This window comes from Nomascus leucogenys, chromosome 4 (assembly GCF_006542625.1).
Source record: "Nomascus leucogenys isolate Asia chromosome 4, Asia_NLE_v1, whole genome shotgun sequence".
Lineage (NCBI taxonomy): Eukaryota > Metazoa > Chordata > Mammalia > Primates > Hylobatidae > Nomascus > Nomascus leucogenys.
The window spans coordinates 92,661,990-92,679,766 of record NC_044384.1 but is presented as its reverse complement, the minus strand read 5'-3'; the positions used below and the strand labels follow the sequence as shown (position 1 = coordinate 92,679,766).

The 17,777-nt window shown below is 57.9% G+C and overlaps 1 protein-coding gene across 4 annotated transcripts in view; it reads right to left on the bottom strand.

Annotated features, from left to right (window-relative positions):
• Nucleotides 1-1,363: 1,363 nt before the first annotated feature.
• Nucleotides 1,364-17,777, bottom strand: part of MOB2 (MOB kinase activator 2) — a 72,055-nt gene continuing 55,641 nt past the window's right edge. The window contains exons 2-5 of one of the 4 annotated variants that reach the window (XM_030811521.1): nt 12,303-12,463; nt 11,972-12,065; nt 3,195-3,319; nt 1,364-2,391 (exon numbers count right to left, since the gene is read on the bottom strand). In XM_030811521.1, coding sequence (XP_030667381.1) covers nt 2,075-2,391; nt 3,195-3,319; nt 11,972-12,065; nt 12,303-12,463 — 697 coding nt within the window. In that variant the 3' untranslated portion in view covers nt 1,364-2,074. Of the gene's footprint in view, nt 2,392-3,194; nt 3,320-11,971; nt 12,464-17,777 lie in introns of all 4 variants that reach the window. The other 3 variants (XM_030811520.1, XM_003281332.4, XM_030811519.1) reach the window with 3 other exon arrangements.

The window sequence follows — 17,777 nt, the reverse complement described above, 5'->3', positions numbered from 1 at the left end:
AGGCTGCCTTGGAGGCTCCAGCTGGAATCCCGGTGTCCTCCTAGCCCCTTCAGCCCCAGTGGAGCTGGCCCCCAGCCCCCTGTGCCCCGCAGCACTCTCATTCCAATCTTCCACCCGGCCTCCGCTCGGCAGCCAGACCCCAGGTTCGCCAGCACACAGCGACCCAGCCTGTGTGCCCGGTTGGCTCCCTGTGGCCTCAGCCAGGAGCTCCCTGCACACCCCAGCCAGGGCCTCAGCCAGAGAGGGTGGCCCCACCAGGCCACCCACCCCCGTTCTTGCCCTCCCTCGCCAGTGGACCTCCTTGCTACCTAGGCCAGCGCCGGTCCCTGCCTCAGCCTTCTACACTCAGCCCCTTCAGTCAAGTTCTGTGGGTGTCCTGGGGCCTCCATTCTGGGGGTCCACGCAGAGCATCAGGAGACAAGGGTGGGTGGCACCCAGTAGGCCTCTCTCTGGGAACTGGGTTTGGCTCCAGGCACTGACTCACCATGTGGCCCAGGGTCACAGAGTCACTGCGGGCCCTCGTGGGGAGGTGGTGGACCAGGCGGTGAAGGCCTTAGGGTACGTGTGGATGTCGGAGGAGATGCCCCCAGCTGACTCCAGCCATGTTCTGAGAAGCCCAGAGGCTGTCAGCTCTCGGGGTGGGAGGCAGAGACAAGGCAGGAGAAGGGCCTCTGACCTGCAGCTTGGTCCCTGGGAAAGCCAAGAAGGGGCCTGTTGGCCACAGGTGCATCATGCAGGCTGAGCCCGAGGCCAGGGGAGCACCATGACCTGAGCAGGCCCCACTAGCTAAGGCGGGGGGGGGGCAGTGGGGGACTGCCCGAGGTCACTGTGCAGCAGGCGCCATTGGCAGGGGCCCACAGTCCTGAGGTCTGAACCAACTAGGCCCTGACCTGAAGCCCTCTCTTCCCGCTTCTCAGCCCACTCAGGTCCTGATAAGCTTCAGGCTTCAGCTTAGGGCCCCTCTTCCTGCAGCACGTGCCCACCCACTCCCAGGCTGAGGACACAAACCTGCTTGCCCCTGGGCCACGCTGTCCCGGCCAGGAATGGCCCCTGCGGCAGAGCCACTGTTTCGGGTCCAGAGCTCTTTGGAGAAGAACATTTGAGGGTCTCCGCCACCAGCATGGGGAGAGGCAGGGGGCTGAGGCAGCTGCGGAGAGCCAGTGACACGGGGTATGTGCTTCCCCCACGGCACCTGCAGGCTGGCTATGGACCCTCACAGGCAGCCAGGGGCGAGTCTGCTCTGACCCCCACTCTCGGGGCAGCCTCCGGGGTGCCTGCTGCTGGGGCTGCCCACCAAGGAAGTGGTCGGGCTGCCCACAGTGTGGGGCGGGGGGGTCACCAAGACGCTAAGACGCACACAGGCTCTGACCTGAGAGAATTATTTTTATTACGAGTGAACAGATGAACTAAGGTAAGCGGGTCTCAGCCTTCTGCTGGTGCAGCATCTCCACGCAGGGCCTCAGCCCTGTCCTGGCCTTGCCTGAGGACTGCACCATGGGCGTTCCTTAGGCATGGAGGAGGCAGCAGGAAGGGGTGACAGGAACAGGAGCAGGTGCACGGCACCCCGCACCACAGGCCTCCCCCACCTCTGAGCTGCCAACAGCCAAGACTCCTAGCGAGGCCGGGAGAGGAGGGGCGAGAAGGAAGGAGGGTCTCTGTGAGAGCAAGCCCCACCCCCAGAGCAGAGCAGAGACCCAGGTCTGCAAATCACACCCTCCCCCCACGAGTTCCTCCTTTGAGGCCAGCAGCACCGGAGGGAGGGCAGGGGCTGCACGGAGACCAGAGAAAGGAAAACCCCACAGAAGAAAACTCAAAGCATCAGTCCCATGCGTGTCTGCTGCACGAGTGAACGGGCCCAAAGGCTCTTCTCTACAAATGGCACGCATCCTTCCAACAGGGGGCCACAGGACACGGCCGGGGCCGTCTGCGTCTGTGCAGCCCACACCAGCGCAGCCCGGGGCCCTCACAGACCTCACCACACGCGTGCCCAGCACATGTGTGCACACGCAGATGCAGGAGAGGACACACACCACCGTCTCTTTGCACACGTGCGCCCCTGTCCGGCCCGGGGGGCTCATCTCTCCTTCACGTGGTTCTGTGCTCCCGGGCCCCCGCTGCCGGCCCCATCCCCGCTGCCCCCACTGTGGACCCCGCCGGCCCCACTGCATAGCACCTCGGTGAGGTCGTCCATGATGGCGGTCTCTTTGGGGTCCAGCAGGTTGAACTCCCGAGCAAAGAGGATGAAGTGAACGTAGAGCGTGTTCAAGTGTCCGTGCAGCTCCAGGGCCAGCGTCTCCTTGAAGTGGGCCCAGTAGATGTGCGCCAGCACGTGGAACAGGTGTCTGCAGATCTTCCTCACCAAGGACTCAAAGGAGCTGGGGAATTCTCTGCCTGGGGGAGGCCACCATGTCACAAGCTGCATACATCCCTTGGCCCCAACAGAGGCCAGGCCCCTGGCACCCAGCCTGGTGGGTCTGGTGCCTGCCACCCACACCTTGACCTGCCACCCTCAGGGCCTACAAAGCCCCAGCAGCAACAGCTTCTGCCCACCAGCAGGCACCACAGGGACTTGCCAACCCCAGGTCTGGGCTGCTGAGACCTCCCTGCGAGCTCAGGCTCCGGAGGCTGCACTTGCCCTGAGGGCTGGGCACTCATTGGGCCATCCTGGCCACCTCCTCAGGAAGGGGCCTGTGATCGGGCACTGGGGCCCCCGTGTCTCCCTGATGGACACTTGGGGCCCTCTCCCGGGCCAGGACGGAGGTGGCGATGGTGGCACAGGCCTTTCCTGTTGTCCCCTGCTGTCCCTCTGGCAGCACGGGAGTGGCGTGGAGCCCCTCCCACATCCCACCAAAATCTGGACACAGGCTTGGTGGCTGATACCCAGCCCAAGCCCCCACAAGCTGGATGGTGACAGCAGCATGAGCGGCAGAAACCAAGTGGGGCCCAGTGGAGCCGCATGGCCCAGAGGGCCAGGGAGACGGCCCTTGGCCCTGGCTTGGCTGACCCCTGCCCAAGGGCTCCGGCCTCACCCCACAGCCCAGGTGGATCCATGCTAAGCAGGGGCTGGGGTGGTGCAGCTGCTGCCCTCCGTGCCTCTGCCCCTCCCAGCACAGGGGCTTGGTCACTTGCAGACACGTCCTGAATGCTCCCTGCCCCGCTGCGAAGATGATCGCCCAGTGCTGGGGGAGACGAACCGTATTTTGTGGGGAACACGTCCTCATCCGTCACCAGCTTCTGCACAGAGCTCATGACAAAGTCAACGTACTGCGGGGCCGTGCACTTGACCTTCTTCCCCCGCTCGTCATACCAGTAGTACTGTCTGTGGGGACAGAGACACAGTCAGGGCATGCGCCCGCTGAACACCCACCCAGCCACTGGGTCCCCCCTGCTCAGGTCATCTGCAGGCAGAGGCGGCGCCAGCAGCGGAGGTGTGGCAGACCCACGTGTCTCCCTCCACGGGCATGCACACTGTCCCCAGTCTACGGGGACCACACTGCACTCCATGGAGGGGTCTGCCTGCGCTGACTTAGAACTACGCCAGGATCACACTGGGGACCCTGCCAGCCACATGGCTGTACACGCGTGTGATTAAATGAAGAGGGTCATCTTCATTTTCTCCGCTTCTACATGGCTTCAGTTGTATTCGTTTACACAAGTGCTTGCTGCTGTTTTTCTGTTGTATTTTAAAAGCACAGAGGCTCCTTCTCTTCCCAGGAAGCTGTGCTGTGGCTCGTCAGCCAGGCCCCACCCTTTGGGAGAGCCCTGCTCTGACTGCTAGAAGCCAAGCCCCTCTCCGGGGAAACCAGGGGAGGGCAGTGGTCTCTGTGGGCACCTGCAGTTAAAAGCCTGGCCAGGACAGGGACCTGGCCCCTGAAGGCCCACCCTGAGGCCCCCTCTTGCCCCTGTACACAGGGCGGCCAGTCCTCATGTGAGACTCGTGGCCCCAGAGCAGGCTGGAGCATCCTAAGGACATGGACACCCTGGGTTTGCCTCTCACTGTTGGGTCTAACCATGACAACAAGGGTGTGCTCTAGTTCATGTAAATATAAGGTGACCCCCAGCCCCTAACACCCCTCCTCCCCCAGCATAACACCAAGACCCAGGGAACCCACCTGGCAGCCACCACCCCTCTCCCCCTGCCACAGTGCTGGGTCTCAGTCCTCCAACGCCATGCCCACAGTGGCTGCCCCCGCAGGCCTGAACCAGGGCACACTGGGGCCGATGCTGCAGCCCCACCCACAGGCAGTGGAGAGTGCTGTGGTGGGACTGCTTACACCTGAGACACGGCCAACGCTATGGGTCGGGGTTTCCTCCCTGAGAGCCAGCTCCCAGCTCACCACAGGTGGGAATGGGCCACACAGCACAGAGCAGTACTGGTCACTAAGCAAACACCCCCTCCACACCATGGCCACAACCACCATCGCCTCCACTGCCCCAGCTAGACCGACGGGCAGTCTCCCAGTACCAGGCTCCACGTGAACTGCTCCCACCCTCCTCATCCAGCCACAGTTCCTCTTGGAATGGGCCTGGGTGGGGCAGTGCCGAAAAGGATGGACCCAGGCTCCACTCCAGAGACCGCTCTTCTCTTGGCCAGCTCCAAGCATCGTGCCCTGGGTTCCAGAGCCCAGCAAGCACCTGGGGAGACGCTCCAAGGGCTGAGACAGGGCCAATGGGGGCTCGCCCACTTCCTGCGTGGCCAGAGAAGCCATCCTCCCAGCTGGACACAGGGCCTCCAGTGTCTCTGGCCACAGGGTCTCCAGTGTCTCTGGGCACCCCTCTGCCGTGTCCAAGAAGCCCCTCAGCCTGTGCACTGCAGGTCCCAGGGGGAGTCACCAGAGTTACCAAGAGGCTACAGGATGACACCACAAGCCCGGCATGCTGGGAACGCAGAAACAACAGTCCTTTCAGCATCTGCTCCTTGAGAACGATGTGGAGGACACATGTATCCCCACTATCCTGGGGTTCCCAGATGGTGTAGGGGAGGCCCAGCCCCTAAGGGCCAGGCTGAGGCCCATGTTTCCAGGACGAGGACCCAGCCAGGACGGCCCAGCACTCTGCAGGAGTCAGACACTGGCTCCAGGGACCCTGACACTGCACGCTGACATCTGATGCACCTGGCCACAGGTGTGCGACAGGTCTCAAAACAGTGGAGGTTAGGGACGGAAACCCCTTTCCACGATGCAAACCCAGAGAAAGCAGTAACTCGGGGACACCATGGATTGTCCCATCTGCTCTGAAAGATGGAACGCCACTGTTTCCTGTACTTTTTGAATTATCAGTAAACCGTTTCTGGTATATAGTTCTACGAATTTTATCCACACGTGGACTCACGCATTCACAACCACAATCAGGACACACAGCAGCTTACGTGGCCCCTCACACCAGTGCTGCTGTGCCCCCAGCACCCTGGGGATGGCTCCTCAGGAATGGGCCACAGGAAGGAATCGCACCGTGCAGATCCTCCCGATCTGGGCCCCTCTTGCACGGAGGCCCCTGGGATGCAGTCACGTGGCAGGCGTGTCGGGAGTCCGCGACTCCTCACTGCCCAGATACTGCCCCTGCAGAGACGGACATGGCGTGTTCATCTATTCACCTGTGTCCCTGCCAGCAGAACAGAGTCCCAGGTGGCCACATCCTGGCCAGCACCAGTGTCCCGACTGGCATGTGGGCAGGTGGACACAGGTCTGCCCATGGTTTCAGCTTGCCTTTCTCTAACTGCTAACAACACAGGATTGCCCCAGCTGCCATCCTTACACCCTCTTTGGCAAGCTGTCTGCTCATTTCTTTTGCTGACAGTTAACTGGACTGTTTTGTTTTCTTACTGCTGAGTTGTGTATGTTCTTTATGTATTCTGGATACCAGTCCTTTGTGGGATGTGTGATTTGCAAATGTTTTCTCTCCCAGCCTGGAGTTTGTCTTCTTTCTCTTAAAAGTGTCTTGAAGCAAAAGTTCTGAATTTTGCTGCCTAGTGTCAGGTCATAAGGATTTCCTATGGTTTCTTCCAAAAGCTTTGTAGTTTTAGATGTTTGCATGAGGCATGAGGGTTAGATCAGTGTTTGGTTTTTGACACAAATGACTGCTTTTCCCAGCAGCATTTGTTGAACAGACTATCCTTTCTCCCTTGAATTTATTTTGCTCTTTGTCAAAACTCTGAGGGCCCCGTTAGTGTGGGGCTATCTCCGGACTCTCCATCCACACGTTTGTGTGGGGCTATCTCTGGACTCTCCATCCACACGTTTGTATGGGGCTATCTCTGGACTCTACTGTGTTCCATGGAGCTCTGTATCCGTTCCTTCAACATCGCACACTGTCTTAATTACTAGAGTTTCACAGTAAGTCTCAAAAGTGTGAGATTCCTCTAACTTATTTTTTCAAAATCATTGTAGCTATCTCAGTTAATTTGTCCCTCCATATAAATTTTAGAACTAACTGGTCTATACTTCAACTCTGCCGGGATTTGGATTGAGACTGCACTAAATCAACGGATCAGTTTGGGGGAGAATTTGTGTTTGGAGTCATCTTCCAGGTGATAAGCGCAGTGCGTCTCTCCATTTATGTACACCTTCGATTTTCTGTAACAGCATTTCGCAGTCTCCAGGGTGCAGATCCTGGGAATGTCTTGTTAAGTTTATAACTAAGGATCTCATTATTTTTGGAGCTATTATAAATGGTATTTTAAATATTAATTTCAGTTTTCAATTTCACATTGCTAATATCCAGACCTATGACTGATGTGTGTGTGTTGACCTCGCTAAATTTATTACTATTATTTGCTACAATCCTTGAGGTTTTCCCAATCACACTATGTGTGCACAGGGATACAGCAATGCCCCCCATCCACAGGGGATGCACTGCAAGACCCCCAGGGGATGCCTGAAGCCACAGAGAGCACCAGACCCTATATATGCTGCGCTTTCTCCTATACATACATTACTAAGATAAAGACAGATTTGATTGACTGAGATAGGGTCTCGCTATGTTGCTAAGTTAGTCTTGAACTCCTGAAGTGATCCGCCACCTCAGCTTCCTGAGTAGCCAGGATTACAGGTGTGAGCCACCACACCCAGTGTAAGTTATAAACCGAGGACAATCAGTTGCAGTAAGTGGCTGGGGTCGCATCTCAAGGGGTCCCTTGCTGGCCTCCTGCAGGCTCAATGGCAACACGCTGCTGCTCCCATCCTCTCACCTCCTCCACCCACAGATCCAAGTACTCAACACGCACTGTGGCTGTCAGTTTTGCAATTTCAGGTGTAACAGCGAAATTAACGTGACTTTTTTCCCCTTTTTCACAATTTCATAAAGAAGAGATTTGTTCTTACCTTAGATCTTAGCAACCTCACACACAATCTGTTTCTTTCTACTCAAGAACTTTCACCTTTTCATCTTTAGGTCAAGGAAGCGCTTTCTGTCTTCTCTTCGGCATATCTGAATTGCCAGCATCCCGCTCTTGCACTTTGGGCTGCCTCACATCACATAAGGGCAACCTGAGCACGAGCACTCTGGCACTGCGACAGCGGATCGCGCACGGGGGCCGAGGCACAGCTGGGCCGAGGGAGGAGGAGGCACGCCTGGAGCAGGACGGTGGAGACTGCATCACGCCGCTCAGGATGGCATGCAGTTGAAAACTTATTAACTGTTTATTTCTGGAATTTTCCATTTACTATTTTCAGACCATAGTTGACCGTGGGTAACTGAAACTGTAGATAAGGGGGGCCTATTGTTTTATTTCTTTTCCAATTTGGATGCCTTTTATTCTTTCTTCTTACCTTATGGCACTGCCTATCTTAGGCGAGTTCTGGTATACTGCACTTTCCAAAGAGTTGGTCCATTTAACCCAAGCCATAGAATTCATGTGCACAGGGGGTTATTTTTTGCAATATTTCCTTATTATCCTTTTAACATCCACTGGGTCTACAGTGATACTCCTCTTTACATCCACAGGGTTTAGTGACACTCACTCCTTTTTATTGATCATTGCATCTTCTCTCTTATCTTCATACCTGCTAAAGGTTTACCAATTTATTACCTTTCCAAGTCATCACATTTTGATTTCACTCATTTCCCCTATTGTTTTAAAAATCAACTCAGTGCTTTCTGTTCTTATTTACTTTCTTCTCCTTGATTTTGACTTATTTTGCTCTTTTTCTAGTTTAAGTTGGAAACTTAGATTACTCGTCTTCTTTTTCTAAGAAAGCATTTAATCCTATAAATCCCCTCTAGGCACTGCTTGAGTTATGTCTCACAAATTCTGACATGCTGTATTTTCCTGTGTACAGTGTGTTAAAGTTTTTTTCTTAAGGCATCCTCTCGGACCCATGGATTACTCAGAATTATGTTAGTCTGCAAGTGTTTGGAGACTTTCCTGTTCTCTGTTACTGATTTCTAGTTTAACTCCACCATGGTCAGAAAATTTACTTCGTATGGTTTTGATTTTTTAAAATTTGTTAAGGGCTGTTCTGTGACAGGTATGCTCCATTTTGGTGGCTAATCTTTGTGAAGTTGAAAAGATGGGTGTTCTCCTGTTGAGGCTGCAGTGCGTGTGTGTGTCATTTCAATCCAGCCGACTGGTGGGGTCATCGGGCTCCATGCTCTCACTGACTTTGTCTATGAGGCTCTATCACTGAGAGGAGGGCTGCAATCCCCGGCCATCATGTGATTTCTACCCATGTCTCCGTGCCGCTCAGTCCGTCCGTTTGTTTTGTGTGGAAAGCCCTGTTGTCTGGTGCACACACATTCACGGCAGGATTTCTTCTTCAAGAGCTGCTCCTTTTCTAAATAGATAACCTTTCTATTCCTGGTCACTTCCTTCCTTGGAGTCTCCTTTGGCACTGACATAGCCACTTCCGCTTCCTTCTGATGCGTGTTTTCTCAGCACATCTTCTGTCCTCTTACTTCTCATCTGCCTGCACCACAGCACCTAGAGTGATGGGACACACAGGATGCTTAGGCCCCACATTCCTATGTTGAAAGCTTAACCCCAGACACAAGGGTAGCTGGAGATGGGGCCTTTGGGAGGTGATGAGGTTGCAAGGGGAGAACGCTCATGAACGGAACTGGTGGCTCCCTCGACCTGCCTTCCTTCCAGCAAGAAGGCGCTGTCTGTGGACCAGGAAAGGGACCCTCACCAGACACTGAATCTGGCTAATCAGATCCAGTGATGTGGTCAGTGCCCCCTTCCTGGTCCACAGTGTATCTTCACCTTGGACTTTCAGCTTCCAGAACTGCAAGAAATAAAATTCTGTTGTTCACAAGCCACCTAGCCTATCGTGTTTCGTGACAGCATCCCAAATGAAATATCACAAATGAGCTTCTTGCAGACACCAGAGAGTTGGTTTATTTTAAAAATCCATTCTCATAAGCTGCCCAGTCCCGTCTGTTGATCTGTTAGCATTTAGGTTTTCCGTTATTTGCTGTCTGTTGCCTCTGTTCCTCATTCCTTATGGTATTTCTTCTTTCCTGCTTTCTTCTGGGCCACTGAAATGTTTTTGTATTTTGTTTAAATTTACCTACTCTGATTCTGACTGCGTCTCTTCACATAAGCTCTGCAAGGCCTGCTCAAAGGGCTGTAACACGCACCTCAACCCCACATGCTCTCCATGGCACCCACACATGTGCTTCCATTGAAGCATAGCAGCTCTCTTGCCCACAGCCCCACGGCCGCCACAGGCCCCACAGCTGCCCTGAGAATGGCACTGCACAGGCCCCACGGCCGCCACAGGCCCCACCGCCGCCACAGGCCCCACAGCTGCCCTGGGAACAGCACTGCACAGGCCCCACGGCCGCCACAGGCCCCACCACTGCCACAGGCCCCACAGCTGCCCTGGGAACAGCATTGCACAGGCGCTGCCGGACACTGCTCTTGTCTTCTTGCACCATCACTGGCATCTCCACAAATACTCAGTGGGAGGAGGCCCTCCTGTCAGAGAACTCTGCAGGGAGCCTCTGGAACAGGTCTGCTGGCTGTGAGGGCTCTTGGTTTTGAGTGACTTTGGACACTGGCTGGATGCGGAATTCTGGGATGACCTTTCTTTTCTCCCAGCACTGGAAGACGTGTGGGGCTTCCTTCTTCCTTCTGGCCTCCCAGGTTTCTAACAAGTGCCACGGTCATTCACTGCGGCATCTCTTGTCAGTACCAGGCCACCGCCGTCTGACTGCTGACAGAGGACGGCTGCCAAGGGCTTTTTCTTTGCCCCCTGTTCTCAGCATTTGGCTGCGTGCATCTGCACGTGTCTGTGAGCCTTATTTGGGGTTTGCTTAGCTTCTTAAGTCTGCAGGTTTGTGTCTTTGTGGGAAGTTCTCAGCCATTATTGCTGCAATGTGTTTCTGGCCCTGCCCCCTTTCTCCTCTCCCTAGGAGTCAGACTTCAGCCTTTTTGGGACTGTCCTACAGGCCCCAGCAGGGAGGACACACGCCTCAATCCCAGGGCCCTCACACGACCCAGACAGACTTGCTGGTCTTTTGGGTGGCAAGTGGCCCTGAGGCCCTCTGAGAAGTCTCCATGTTTCTCTTAGTTTGAGTGGATTTCTGTCCCTTGGTTTGAAACGATTCCTGGGAAGGCACTACATGCAATTAATTCACACACATCTACTACCACCATGATGCCAGCTCCAGATGAGAAGGACCGAGAGGCACATCTGGGTGGCCTAGGCCCTCCAAGGGGACGTAGGTCTGCCCAACACCACATCCTACACTCCTCAAAGGACTCCTTTTCCAAACAAACCCAGTACCACAGAACACGCAGGAGCAGAGCCTCTGGGAAGGGTGCCAGGCCCTGCCTGCCCAGGGGCAGAGGCACTGAGCCAGCGCTTGGCCACAGGTGGCTCCAGAGCCACAGTGGACACAAGGCCCTCGCGTAGCTCTCAGGTGCTGCCCTGTCACCTCAGGACCCATCTCCATGCCTGATCCACAGAGGCCACCACTGTCTCACATTGAGCTTGCTCCCCTCAAAGCCATAAGCACTGTCCCCATCTTCCTGGGCCATGCCTGGCTGTTACATCTCATCTTCCTGGGGAATTAAGAGAGTGAAGCCAGCTGTTGTCTGCACCTGCCCCCGTGTCACCCATAACCAAACCAAGCTGTGACCCATCATGGCCATGAGGGTGGGGCCCAGCAGGACTGAAGCCAAGGGGACGCCTGCCACCTGCCTGTGCAGAAACTCCCCTTGGCTTCTTGAAGGCAGAACTCAGCTTTGTCTGGGGACCAGCTTTTCCTGTGCCAGGGCCAGGAAAGCCATGTCTGTGGGTAGGATGACTTTCAGGACGCACTCACAAGCACACGTTCTGTCCCTGACCTGTGTGCACTGACAACAACGGGACATCAGGGAAAAGCTTCCGCCCTCCTCAGCCGCACACATCCCAGGCTAAGCCCAGCAGACCCAGCCTCCTCCTGCCTGCAGCCTCCAAGGCTGCCTTCAGCAACCTAGGCCTGGCGGCGCTCCTTACCGTGCTATGCAAGTGGGGTGGCTCAGGGCCACTAACGGACACCCACTTACTGAGGAAATCAGGGTGCAGTGCTTCCAGTAGAGAGCTACCAGCACCAGGCATGTTGGACGGTCACGGAGAAGGCACCTGAGCCCCCATGAAATGAGTGGCTGAGCAAGGAGCTGTGGCCTGCCCAGCCCAGCCCAGCCCTCACTGTCCCATCCACAGCTGTCACGGGAGCCGGTGGAGAAGGGCTCTCTGCAATCTTAGGGCATTCCTTCTGGAAACGTCTCTGTCCCTAGAAACATAGCCCATCAACCCCCACCAGCTCCTGCACCTTCTGGGCCCCACTGGGGACCTGGGTGGCTGGGCCACTGGCCCAGTCTGTGGCCTTTCCACAGGAAGGTGGATGCTGTGGAAGGCCTGTGCCAAGACTTCTCAGGGTCTCCAGGTGAGAACGGAATCTGAGAGGACAGGAGCCTGGGGCAGCGGGGGCTCGGAGCCCACTGAGTCCCCCAAGAGAAAACGGGCTGCAGCCAGGCAGCACTCACGTGTTGCACACGGCCATTGTCTGACACGTCTCTCCTGTGCAGAACTCCGAGATGGTGCTATACTGCAGGTTGATGTGGTGGAAAAACGTCGTGGCTGGAAGAGAAGAGAAGGAGCCAGCTGTGAAAAACACCAGAGCCGAGCCACCCCGTCCACCCCTGCTTCCAGCAACAGTGCAGGAGCTCAGCTGGGTGAGCTCCGCCTGTCCACGGGCCACAGTCTCCCCTCGTGGCAGGGGGCTGCTGAGCACCAGCCGTGGGGGTCCTCCTTGAGGAGGGGCTTCGAGGAGGAGCAGGGAGGAGGGAAGGGGCCCGCCCCCAGGCCCCTGCGCACTGTTGCTGGCCAGCCACTCGTTAAGGTCAATCTCGCGGGGCAGCACCACCAGCTCCTTGAACTGGAAGTCAGTGATCCTGGCCTTGGTGTGCTCAGGCTCCAGGTAGGCTTTCCGCTCCTCCGCAGCAGGCTTCTTGCCATTGGGCTTGGCTTTGGACTTCCTGCCAAGAGAGGAGACATGGTGTGGTCACTACGTGCCCATCAGACCCAGGGCCTGCCCATGGGTCAGTTGTGGCCAGCACAGGTGTAGAGGGAGCTGTCCAAGCCCATCGAGGCAACCCTGCCTCCCTGCCAGGCTCAAAGGACACCAACGGGACACCAACGGTGAGGCTGCTCCGCAGAGGGGCCAGTGGAACTGCCTTGCATGGCACCTCCTGGGAAGAAGGGCTGGCACTCCCACTTGCCACATGGGCCCCTGCATGGAGGGCATCCTCACCCCTCACCACCTCCTCCAACCAGGGAGGGGCCCAGGGTTTAGGGCCCCCAGCGCCCACCTTCCAGTTTTCCAGTGCTCTTGGAAGGAAAGGAGAAGCAAACTCTCTCACTCTTGGCTTCTTTTGAGTTGGCCAGCCTGCCCCTGCCCCTGCCGCTAGTGGCCCCGGTGAAAACATACCGCAGGCCTTGTGCAGGGTACCTGCCTTCCTGGCCGGCCTGACAGCACAGGGCCCCTGGCATCAGGCGGCAGCCTGGCCTGCAGCTCCAGTGTCCCTGTTGTCCACCAGGCCTGGGGAGGCCACAAGGTGATGAGGATGGGGGCCAAAGGTCTTTGCAGCAACCTGACCCTGACCTTATTTTTTTCCTTTCTCGTTTTGAAAAGTTGCTAATGGTTTATTTAAAAGAAAGAGAAAGGAAAAATGCTCCCTGAATGCCAGGGAAATGTTTCCCTTTCAGCTTCTCACAGCAGATCTTCGCCTTAAAAGGCGACCAGCGCAGGCCTCTGGGGGCAGTGCTGGGAGCGGCCAGAGCCAGGCAGGGAGCGGGGCAGGGGCAGGAGCAGGGGCAGGGGCAGAGGCAGGGCCCCTGGGCCCCGGCACTCCCACTCCACCATCTCTCCAGAGCACAGGGTGTGGGGTCTGAAGAAGAGGAAGCACAGGTGTGGACGGGCCACATGCAGTGTGGGCACTCGGGGTCCTCACAGTACAGGGGTGGGACAGACAGGGACTTGAGCTTCCCTGTAGTCTGCAGCCCCTCGCCCCAGCATAGCAAGGTACCCAGGATCCACACCAGCCTCTGCTAGGCCATGCCCAGCGTGTCCACCACAGGGAAGGCTCTCCCCATGACGCTGGGCCTGGCCCTGACCACCAGCAGGTGGGCCTGCAGCTCCCTGCCCTGTGCTCTCACAACACACCACACCCCACCCGGGCAGCTACAGCCTAGGCTCAGCCTTCCCATTTGGAGGGGTGGGTTGCAGTGGGAGCCTGGGCTACCAAGCGGGCTACAAGTCATCTCCCTCCTCTGTGTCTTAGGAGCTATGTCAACTGGCAAGCTCCAGGTGGCAGTTACCTAGTGGTCATGCAGGGCTGCCAGCAGGAGCAGCTGTCAGCACGCTCACTCTCAGGGTGTGCCCCAGGGCCTGCTAGGGAGGCTGCCCTACTGACAGTTCCTGCCCCCTCGCCAGCCTTCCAGGCCGGAGCTACCTTCCACCTCCGGTCCTCAGAGAGGGCTGGGCAGGGGCAGAGCCTGGAGACCTGGCTTCCCTCTCCCAGGCTCTGGCTGTGGTCAGGAGGTGGTGAGCAGCCGCCACTCCAGCACTGGCGCCTCAGCCTCCCTGCCTCTTCCCGTCCACACCTGCTCTCCTAGAACACAGAAGAAAAGTACGCACGAGGCCCTCCAGGCTGGGCCTCCCCAAGCTGCTCGCCCAATTTCACCCTGTCCCCAGCACCCAAGGCTGACCGGGCCCCGGAGCTTGGAGCACTGTGAGACAAGCTTCCTGCAAGCCTACCTTCTTTGGACCCAGTCACTCATTCCCATGGGGCAGGTGGATGGGCACTGGCCCAAAGGTAGTAGGACCAAGGGGACGCGCAGGACATGGCCTCTGCTCCAGGAACGGCTATGCGGGCATCAACAGAGGCACTTCCACGGGAAAGCCCTGAACGCCTGGCAGCACCCATGTCTCCCTGACCTCAAGTGCCTTCCTTCCCAGAAGGACAGGCTCTCAGCGAAGGCCCAGGCCCGGGCAGGAAGCAGTCACTCTAAGGCAGCCCACTGCTTGGTCCAAGCCAGCGGCAGCTGCCGAGGAGGCCTCAGAGCACACGACACCTCTGTGGCGCCCTTCTCGTCCTTACTCATTCTCAGCTTTGCCCAGTGGAGAAAACAACTCTGTGGCGCCCCCGCAGGCTCACAGGATCTGCGCCGTCCAGGCCCAGAAGTGTGCCCGGTCACCGCCTCAGTGGCCCAGCTGCCCCTCACCCAGGGAAGTGCTGAGGCCCTGCGCCCTGCTCCCAGCTCCCCCTGTGCTGCTGGCTAGGAGCCCCGGGGCACAGAAAGACCAAGTCATTGGATGTGGAGGGAGGACTGTGGGAGCAGACCCCGGCCGCAGGCAGGACAGAGATGGCGCTGAAGGGACTGGGGAGTGGACCTTGGACCTCAGCCCACCCACAGGGCTTCTGTGACCACTTGGAAGAAGCAGAAAGGCAGATGCTGTGTGCACAGCCCCCAAAGCAAAATCCCTCACACTATTCCAACAGGTGGGCTCTGAGCCTGGGTCCTGCCTGGCAGGCACCATGCACTTGGGAGGGGCTGGGCCAGATGGAACCACCTCCCTCCTGCCTCCCACACACTCACCAGCCTCACCTCCCTCCTCCCTGCTCCAAATGCCCTGTTCTGCCCGCCACAGGGGTCTGCACCCTGCTTGTTGGCACCAGCTGCTGCTCTGCCAACTTGCCCATCTTACACCAGGCCTAGCAAACTTCTCCTGGTCCTTTAAGAGCCTGTCAAATGCCACCCTCCCCATTCTCACCAGTGGTACCCATGACATTGTGCCAGTCGGCCTCCTTGGCACCCAGCACATAACCGATCCCTACTGAGAAGTGAGGCAATCCCTGCTGGACACAAATTTGGTGGGCAAGGGAAGGAGCATAGGGAGGCATCAGAGCTGCTGGGCTCCCGTGGAAAACGCAGACAACCACACAGTCAACACACAGGGGGCCTCACCCTGCCCACAGCAGGTGCACACTGCTTCACAGGCAGGAGGAGCTGGGGAGTAGGCTGGGAGCTGCCCACTCCTCGTCCGCCCTGAGGGATGAGGACAGCACAACTGAGTGCCCCGCACCTGTGCCACGAGCGTCAACTTCATTATCACAGGGATGGAATCCTAGCCAGGCCCCACAGCCCACAGGAATGGGGTGCTCCAGGCTCAGAGACCCCCACTCGCCCAGAGCACACTTGCTATGGAAGTCGAGCCTGTAGACCCTGAGGTGGGTGGGCAGCAGCAGGAGGTGGCCCTCGTCTGGCACTTCTCACCACAGGTCAACGCCAAGGGGTGGGGCAGGCACGAGGGGCCCAGAAATGCAAGTCCCCAAGCCCAGGCCTGGAAAATATGGTGACGAGGCGGAGTGTGGGGTGCAGGAGAGAGAAAGGCCCGCAGGCACCGCCTCTGAGGAGGGCGTGGTCCTTGGACCGCACTCAGCCGACTGCACCGGGCCCCTCACGCTCCTTGGTTCCGGTGAATGTCAGTGCTGGTTGGTCCACCCAGAGCCTGAAAGTCAAGGCTCCCAGTGACCCCTTTCCCCAAGACCCGGCCAGACAGAGTCCCCAGCAGCCACCCAGTAAGAGCCCAGGGCTCAGCACACCTTGCTGCCCGGGGTACACGCCATGGGTGCCTCCTGTCACCCCAAGATGCAGGGAGGGCACCACATGCTGGGGTGCTTGGCACCACCCCCACCCCTACATATCTGATGTGGCCTTCTGGGTGTTGGGGGGTGCCCTGAAAACTGCATTTCTAACACTGTGTTCTAACCCGAGTTCTCCCTGGGTGCTGATCCCACTTCTGTCACAGGGCCTCAGGCCGAGGGGTGGGAAGGCCCCCCGGAGCCCCTGTCCATCTCTCAGCACAGCCTGCACTGCCCACAGGCTTCGGCCAGCTGGAAGCTGTGGAGTGTGGCTTCTTCTCCTCTGAATTTAATTGTCTGCCCCCACCAAACAGGTCAGCAGCCCCAGACAAAGCGAGCTTTCACCAGCCTACTGTGCCCTCTGCAGAGAGGCCCATTGAGAAGGAAAAAGCCAAGATGGGACGAGGAACGCCTGCAGACATCCCAGACCAAACGTCCAAACAGGCAGGTGCTGCTGCTGTCCTAGAACCTCAGCCCCACGTGGCTGCCATGCTCCACTGCACCTCGGCCCCTCCATGCGTCCAGCTCCCAGCCAAGGTGGCTTCCTCATCGCTTCCTCTGAAACCTTCCTGAGCCCCAGGGAAGGGACTCCGCCCGTCTTCCTTAGGGCCTGGCTGGGCTCCAGGCCTGCCTCTGTGGAGCTGCCTTCAACATTCGGCCTCAGACACACAAGCACACACTGGCACAAGCACACACACACACACACACACACACACACACACACACACGCCAGTCCCCTCACGCCACTGATGTCAGGCACCGTTTTCCTGATTTGAACTCACGAGTACTGCCAACTTGCCCACACGTTTCCAAAACCTCACAGTTTCACCTTCAGATAGGATATCTTCGGCAGGGTCACCGGCAGGCACCCTTGTGTCTACTTGGGGAGCCCTCCCTGCTGAATGCACCGGTGATCGGGAGACAGGGAAGGAGCCTATGAAGAGAAAGATGGAGCTGGGTGCCCAGGGACAGGCAGAGGCACAGAGATGCACACGGGTGCCGCAGCCCCCAGCCCCTGGAGGGCACGTCCAGCAGGCCACAGTCGCCTCACACCCCCACCAGGCAACCCCACCCGGGAGGACGCGCTCACTGCTGCAGCTGGCTGTGCCTGCCCCACTCCCCTGGCCCCTCATGCCCACACACGAGTGCACGCTCCCACACACATGGGCTCACACTCCCACACACGCCCCTGCACACACCCGGCTGAGTGGTGTGGGCAGGGAGGCACCCCTGCAGCAGGTCAGAGAAAGTACAGGTGAGAAAAGTCTCAAAAATGGATTTTCCGGCAACATCCCTATGGCAGCCAGCACAAAAATAGGCACCCGGGAGCCCCATGCCACTTCTCTGGACAAAGCCACACAAGGACAGACTCCGGGTCACCTCTGCCTGGGTGACTGAAGCCCCTGCCCAGGGCACAAACAGCCGCGGGCTGGGACAAAGACAGGCATGCCTGCTGGCTGCTGAGGAACCACACCCTGCAGGCTGCGGGAGGACAAGGCAGGCTCCTGTGCTGGCAAGGTGGGGTCAACCCTGAAGGTCGAGGACATCAAGACTCGCTCCTCTCCCACAGAGCAACAGGAAGTGCAGGCGGCTAAGGAAAGCCCCACTCGGCAGGGCTCCAGAGCAAACACGCCAGGCTGGCCTG